The sequence below is a fragment of the Cucumis sativus genome, chromosome 6 (genome assembly GCF_000004075.3).
Source record: "Cucumis sativus cultivar 9930 chromosome 6, Cucumber_9930_V3, whole genome shotgun sequence".
In the NCBI taxonomy this organism is placed as follows: Eukaryota; Viridiplantae; Streptophyta; class Magnoliopsida; order Cucurbitales; family Cucurbitaceae; genus Cucumis; species Cucumis sativus.
In genome coordinates this window covers 8827997-8836167 of record NC_026660.2, presented here as the reverse complement: position 1 = coordinate 8836167, position 8171 = coordinate 8827997, and the positions used below count along the sequence as shown (strand labels likewise).

The window sequence follows — 8171 nt, the reverse complement described above, 5'->3', positions numbered from 1 at the left end:
GCCGATAGTCTTTTTTCTGTAACGTAAAAAAATTGTGGACAAAGATATGATGCGCCGACGTAACTTCATTGTGTGGACGCATCTTCATTTTTGCCGACAAAAATATAGATGTGGGCAAAAACTTATTTATTGCGTGGATACATCATCGTTTTTTCCAACGAAAATATATACATGGGCAATGTGTGGTTGTAAGAAAAAACTTTTAAGTTTGATTTCTACCGACGTTTATTTTAGTTTATGGTTACGTATCGTGTGTGGGAAGATATTTTAAATATTTGCTGACGTAATATACTTGGCGAAAAACTCACGTTTTTTATACATATTTATGACGACGCAAGATGTATATATATGGTGACGCATGGCCATAAGCTTTTTATATATATATATATATATATAAACTTTTCTTTTTGCTTTTCCGTCCCTTTCCCCCTTTCTCCCACGCAACCCCCTGGATTTTCTTCTCGACAGACCCCTCTCCCATTTTCTTCTCGCAAAACGCTAGGACATTGGACATCGATGAACAAGTTGTCAAACGGAGAAAGCGCTCACTGAACGGGTCGTCAAACGAGTCCATTGCTTTGCTCCCCTAATTTTCTTCTCGAAAGCGCTTAACGTCGATTTCCCTCTTCTCATAAACCCTCCTTGATGTTAGTGAACGACTTTGACTTTGAAATTGTGATTTCCTTTCTCTACGTCATGTGTGTCATTGTCTTTTGTTTGCTCCATTCTAAGTTAACTTGGATTATATTTGGTTTGGTGGTTGAAAATAATTGGGATCATTACCTTCATCTCCTATCGCGATATTATTCGAAAGAGTTATGAAGTCACACTCTCGTTTTTCTCTTTTGTTTTTGTTTATTATTATATGTTTTGGTTTTTAGAATGTCCTCGTAAATTCCCAAGTGAAGTTGATTTTTTAAACACTTTCTTTCTTTTTTTTAATACCATTGTCCTATATAAATAATACATTATGTAAAAGTTAATTTTCATAAATATAACAAAATACCAAAATATTTACGGTTCATGTAGCAAAATTATAAAGCCCATGAAGTCGAGTGTCATGCCCCGCCTCTAAAGTCACTCTCAACGACTAAGGAGAGGCATGTTGCATAAACCTTCAACGCGTAGCACCAAGAGATAAACGTTGAACGTTTAGTAAGTGGAGATAAATACAATCAATAATTTTAAACGTGAAATGCGAACATGAGTGGAATAAAACAACTTCATTAATTTTCAAAACAAGGGAGTATATTTGGTATTTATACAAAGTTTCTTTTGAGAAAAAAAAATACAACTTAACAACATTTAAACTTTTCTTGCCTAGCTTCTACGTCATATGTGAGATAGTAGTGGACACTACCAAAATGGTGTGATTAAGGAGGCACAGTAGGTGATCAAGATAGCAAGTTCAACGTCGAATGTCATTCGCTACCTGGGGGAAATAAAACAGTCGTGAAAAAAAAAAGGTTAGACAAAAATGTCTAGTGAGTGAGATCTTTTATCCATTAAACATAAATCATCCAAGATAGGCAATATTCAAATTGAGCCAGCGTAAAACGATGTAATTTAAATCATAATCATTTTTGTATCCATTATTACAAGTCATCGCGTTGCATGTCTTCCTGCGTACCATAAGGTAAGTTCGCAAAATCATTCCACGAAATTAATTAAGTATTTGTACCCCACCTTGACTCAAGCGTTTACCTCACTCTTTTGTCAAGTTGCAATCATACGGAGTAAACTCAATGCCATTAGCAAGTTTCGTCAATCTCACTACTTGTAGAGGGTCTTCCATTACTAAATCACACAACAAGCAAAGAGCATCTCACACTAGTTCATACAATAAGTATGAGACATCCTATCCAAGATCATAAAGCATGAATAGAACATTCTATTCCAGATCACACAATAGGAATGGAGTATCATATCGCATAGGGTACAAGAGTCATGTTAATTCAATTTTTAACAAGTTTCATGCACCCCTTTCAAATAATAATAAAGAAACTATAACATATTTAGATTTACACAAGTATTATGCATAACCATAAAGTTTAGAAGGAATATTTATAGGTACATTTTCCTCGAGAAAATCATTTACAAAACACCTTTTTACTTATAAAGGCAACTCACCACATGCATCCTTTAAATCATGTTACCGTCATTTCTAATGTGTGTTGTGATCATCTTCTTTCAACACATACTAAGTCTAACTTATGCATAAACCAACGTATTTTGGAATTGAAAAACTTAAGGGGAAAACATATAAACAAATTCTTCAAAGATGCATATTTGAGGATTCATTCAACGAAGTTTAGAAATCTTTTTACTAAGAATAACCACTCACAATTACAACGGTTAACTTCTGCGTTTGGCCTTTTGCTCAAAGTTCTCCTTCGCACTAGCTTGCACTCCTTGTTAGATTTAAGTTAGTTTTGAATCTTCAAATACCACATAACTCCTCTAATCTTTCTCCTCTCGAAGCTTGTGGTAAGAACAACCAAAATGGCTGAGATTTTCTCTATTTATAACATTTTGTGGTGGAGGTTGCCTATGTTGTAATGATTCTTATCGTCGGCGGCTAGAAGAGGTCCAATTTCAATCCTTATGTCATCTTGGTTGCTTGTAGTCTTATTTCGTAAGGTAACTTCACAATTTGGGCCTTACATTGCCCTTTTTTTTTATATAAGTATTCCTGGTATGCCTTTCATTTCCATCTCCTTTCTTCTCTTTTGCAATTTTCTTTTTCTTTTCATAGTCTTTCTTCTCTTATTCTGCAATTTTTCTTTCTTTTATATTTGTTTGAAATCAATATAATCTTGTATTTTTTTTCAAAGTCTTATTTGGTTCAAGATCGTATACCAAATATAAATCAATACATGATCTGAACAAAAATTGTTGGATATTGGTTTAGATCTGGTATACCAAATCTAACAAGTATAAAAGATCTTAAAAATAAATCTGGTTATTTTGTACACGATCGTTTAGATTTGGGTAGCCAAATTTAAACGATCGTGTACAAAATAATCTTAAGAAAAATTGTTTAGATTTGAGTAACTGAATATAAACGACCGTATAGCCAAATCTGAAGGATCAATGTTGAAAAAAAATCGTTTAGATTTTGGTAGTCAAATCTAAACGACCATGTAGCCAAATCTAAACGATCTTGGTACAAGATCATGTACCAAATATATTATGTGCACGAGTGGTCAATTAATCACATGTTGGTTGGAGCATTTTTGGTATTTTTTATTGTGAGTTTGTAGGCTTTTTTTCATTTTTGAAATTGTTTTATGCAGTGCAAATATTTTACCTTATAAGGTTTTTCGTATGAGAAATAGGAAAATAACATCATATGACAAAAATTTTTAGAAAAAAATAGCTCGTAGCCCCTATGTTTTTTCATATTGTGAATATGACAAGTAATTAATTATATCAGACGGGTATTAGAGGCCTATCGAAAGGATATGAGAGGGCTATTAGAGAGTTATCCGTTTTTAAATTTGCTATTTTTGCAATTTAGAAAATGTAGTGACATGGGCTTTATTATCATAAATTATTTTGCTATTTTTGCAAGCGCCCCTTGTAAATATTATTAAATAGATGTTCATTATACCTTACTGTCAAATATCATGTGCCACTTTCTCTACATTCCATATACCCTGTCATGTGTCTTGAAAATACTAATATTTGGTGTCCATGCAATCTATTCTATCCTTGCCAAATTATCTATAAAGAGTGGAATTTGGTCGATTATGCAAAATACATATTTGAAATTTTTTTTATCAATTTTGGATAACTTCTTGTGTTTTTTACTTTCATATTTTTTTATTTATTTTATTTGTTATATATTATATATTATTTATTTTAATACTTTATTTTTTCCATCTAAGTATTTATGTTGTATCTCATTTTTGCAACACGTTATCAACTTGAGCTTCTATCATTTTCTGTCCTGAAGATATGTCCTAAAGTTATGTCGATTTTGTCCTACTCACCATAATTAAAATACTATTTTTTATCTTTGGTATATATTAAATTTCTAATATATTATCAGTATTTTATAATAGCTTTAGCTTGAAAACTTTTACAAAATTACAATTTATAGTATTTGATACTATTAGTAATAATTACTTATCATTAATGTCTAATACGGAAATACACTAAGATACCACAAACATATGATCATAAGAAAGTAATTATTATTCCTAAAACTTGTTATAAATAGACGAGCGGGAGGCTTCAAAATTTTTAAATGAATATGTTAGAGAAAAATATTTCTACGTTCCAGATATGCTCCTATAGTATCAATATCGAGAGAAATACTTTGAAAAATAGTATACACTTATCTAATCTCTTCTCATGACTAAATGAAATAATGGATTATGGTTTGAAAAATCATGAATATCAGTCAACTAATGAAATGTTAATAATGGTGAATGAAAAATCATGAACCTTGACCAATTGGAACAATCTCATCCCTGAACTCAATGTTGTGAATTTGAAAATTGTGATCAAAATTTTGACCACAGTAAAGAAAGAAATAATTATTTTTTATAGTTGATCGTTATAATCATCTAAATTTTGAAAGAATCACACAAAATGATGATAAAAGAAAAATGTGAAAATAGATTTTGCATATCAAAATTGTCTCATTTAGTATGACAAATTTGGATGTGGTACATTGTAAAGAGAAAATTGACATATTTAATAAAATAGCAACAATTTTGTTTTTGGTTATATATTTTATTTTCAGCATTGAATTCCAAAATGTGCATTGAGTTTCTTTTTTCTTTTACTATTTTTGCTTTTTCAAAAAGAACATTTTCCCTATGAATAAAATTGTTACATTATCAAAATATTCTAGTTTAAAAGTAGTGTAGTAAACTTTTCACAAGTTATTAACAATTTTGTTATCTTAATAACTAAAATTGAACATTATTAATTTTGAAAATAGAAATCATATAAAACTAAACTTAACTAGTAGCCTTTCAAAATATGTTTGATAAGACAAGTGAGTGTGTATCAATTTTAAAATATGATCATTGTGATGTAAAATCTATGAATTTTTAGAAATACACCTCTATAGATTATTTCTAAACTATAAACTTTATCAACAAAATTCTCATCCTCAACCAGATTTGTTATTTTACAAAAGTTAAAACTTGAAATAATGTGTTTTTAGAAAAAGAAAAAAGAAAAAAGAAAAAAGATAGCAATACCAAAAATGATGAAGAAAAGGATGGGGTCCATTTTTGGTCTTAATCTTAATGATATTATTCCATAAGGCTTACAATCAAAAGAGTAGAAGGTCCCACCGATTTCATTGATTTGGTCAATCTTATCTCTGTGAACATTTTTCACATCCAATCCAATTATACAACAATTAGGTAACATGATGATTATGATCACGACAACGACCCAAAATCACCAAACTCCTCTTTTCCATTTCTTTCACTCGATCTTTTTTCCCTTTCTTTTCATGTTTCAACTTTACAGGGCGATCTGAGCGTGGAAAGTTTTGGGTTCGAACCCCACTTGGTTTTTCGGTTGCTGTGGCTGTGGCTGCTCAATTTCCCATCTCGGTTTGCCCATCACTTCCTCGTGTACAGGCACGTATTCCTAAATAAATCAATCCATGATCATCATTAGTCAAATACTCTGCTTACAATTTAATCGTAGAATTTAGAAGTTGTGTTCGATGAAATGTCTGACTTAATGACTGACCTCTAGTTTCTGAACCAGGTCCTTGGCGTTGGGTGCTGACACTATGATCTTGCGTTGTGATGGTTTTATGAAACCATCGTCCACTGCTTGGTCGATGAAAGTGAGGAGGTTGTTGTAGTAGCCCTCCACATTCAGCAACCCAACCTGAGGAAGAGAAATTGCACAACAAACTTAAAGGTCGTGAGATCAAAACAAAGCTTTCTGGCAGAGTTTAATGAGGTAATTTTTGTAGAGTTTACTGGTTTGTCGTGGATGCCTAGTTGAGCCCATGTGATGACTTCTAACAGTTCTTCCATAGTTCCATACCCACCTGAAAATCAGTGCAGTGAAGGGAAAATGAAACCCATTATCAGGGGTCTTTTTTAAAAAGGGGACTATGAAAAGAAATGTAAAAAAGAAGTGCGGGATTGTGTTTCTGAATAGGAAAGGGAAAAGGGAATGGTTGGGACCTGGTAGGGCTATAAAGCAATCTGAATGGCGGGCCATTTCTGCCTTCCTTTGGTGCATGTTGTCTACTGGTCTTGTCTCCCCCACTGTTTCTCCAGTTATCTGTAATTTTTCCCCCAAGAAATTATCATTTTGTAGAATAACAAGTTAAGTGTTGGCTGATTGAATTTTCAATTACCCAAAACAAATTAGGATATTGGCATATTTCTAACCTCTTTGTTCATTAATGTCCTGGGAATGATACTGCAAATCAACCAAACCCAAACAAATTAAACAAACAGATGTAAAATTAAAACTTTGAAACATCAAACCATTTTCAGAATAGAAATTCAAGCTTTTTCGATCAATTACCCCATGACTCTGCCGCCACCATGATGAACAGCTTGTGAAACCAGACCCATTAGCCCAATGCTTCCACCTCCATAAACAAGCCCCAATCTTCTGGAAACCTGCATAGAGAAACAACAGCATAATTGTATATACACGTAGAAAGGGAGGAAGGGGGAAAGTGAAAAAGACATATTGGCTTTCGTGAATGGGTGATATTAAGAGAGGTTTTCAAAGCAGTACCAGCTCCTGAGCTAAATCAATGGCTGCATCTCTATAGCAGTCCCTCTTTCCTGTGCTGCTCCCACAAAACACACAAACCCTTTTGAACCTGGACTTTACTACCTCCCCTTCCATTTCACTGCTCTGGATTGTGCCTAGAGGAGCTACATGATTAGTAAATACATGTGGATATGAAAACATATACATATAAGGAAGGGCTTCTATTTCACTCTGATATTGGGCACTCGGATGACAGGGAATAGCCGCTTTATATTAACGCCATTTTGTAGAAAAAAGTCAGTAAAATCTGAAAAAAAAAAAGAAAAAAGAGAGTTCTAAAAAATGAGAAAATGAGGAGGAAAAGAATAGCAATACTTGAACCTTGGCACCCCACTCTAATCACACCGTAATAAGAATTCAAAAATATTAAAAAGAAAAGAGGGAAAAAAGAGTTTAGTATGTAGTTAACTATGTATAGAAAATTGGATTAAAAAACTATTTTCCCCTGCTTGGTTTGTTCTTTACCATTACTTTGTCAGTTACATTGTACTTGAACAAACGAGGATATAACGAAATATAAGAGGAAAAGAAAGAGACGAGAATCTTTCCCATACTCGTATGAGAGTCTCTAGTCCACTTATACTTCTCACCAACAGATCACCAGAACACACCAAAAGTAAAAGTTTTCTTTACCTATTAGCTATGAACTCAACTTCTTGACATGTCAACGAGGCATAAATTCCTTTAGAGTTGAGACCGACGTGAAAAAACAACTATAAAAATGTGTAGGGAGAAGCTTAGGCTAAAGAAAACCTTAATGGGGGAATAAGTAGATGGGATGAATTTTCCACTCTCTGCCCAATATGCATTATATTATTAAAGTTTTGGTGGAACAGAATTTGGTAGTGTCGATATGTGTGGTACGTGTCAAGAACAGATGAAGGGTGAGGATGATTTCGTATTGAAGAGGGTCACATGTGCAAATGATCCAATAGGGAAAACTAATGACATAGAAAGAAAAGAATAGCCCCACTCTTCTTTTTTTTTGTTTGTTTTTCTATTTTTTAGTGTCAATTTATGTTTCCCCAAAAGTCTAAAGATAGTCTTCAAGTCTAGTATCCCTATAGAGTCTGAAAACAACAGTGCTCTGTCTTAAGACTCTTTCTATCAGTCTTGTTTCTGATTGAAAACAATCATTACTTGGTGGCTAAATTGTTCAAACACGTGCAGAACTCATCTCCATTATCCTCCTCTGTCACTATTTCATTGAGCTTTTATTTTCTTTTAATACATGCATTTTTTTTTTCTTTTTATAAATATCTTTTATGGGTGTTGGAACTGATTGTTATAGTTCAAATTTATTATAGTTTATAGGTTATGGTAATAGTATGCATCTGAAATGTAGACTTTTCTTGACCTTTTGATTAAGATCAAGTGTAGTATATGTTCTT

General features: G+C 32.7%; 1 protein-coding gene across 4 annotated transcripts; it reads right to left on the bottom strand.

The window, feature by feature from the left end:
- Nucleotides 1–5249: 5249 nt before the first annotated feature.
- LOC101206133 (cytokinin riboside 5'-monophosphate phosphoribohydrolase LOG5) lies at nt 5250–7892 on the bottom strand. Of its 4 annotated transcripts, XM_031886564.1 has the most exons (9): nt 7414–7892; nt 6951–7027; nt 6742–6875; nt 6523–6620; nt 6384–6414; nt 6174–6273; nt 5964–6034; nt 5725–5868; nt 5250–5619 (listed from the first exon to the last, which is right to left on the bottom strand). In XM_031886564.1, the coding sequence occupies exons 3-9, from the start codon at nt 6853–6855 to the stop codon at nt 5491–5493; spliced, it is 687 nt and encodes a 228-aa protein (XP_031742424.1). In that variant the 5' UTR covers nt 6856–6875; nt 6951–7027; nt 7414–7892; the 3' UTR covers nt 5250–5490. The 4 variants fall into 4 exon arrangements, with proteins under 4 accessions (XP_031742424.1, XP_011656936.1, XP_011656935.1 ...); XM_011658634.2 differs by lacking the exon at nt 6951–7027 and having other exon boundaries at nt 7414–7890; XM_011658633.2 differs by having other exon boundaries at nt 6742–7027; nt 7414–7888.
- Nucleotides 7893–8171: the final 279 nt, after the last annotated feature.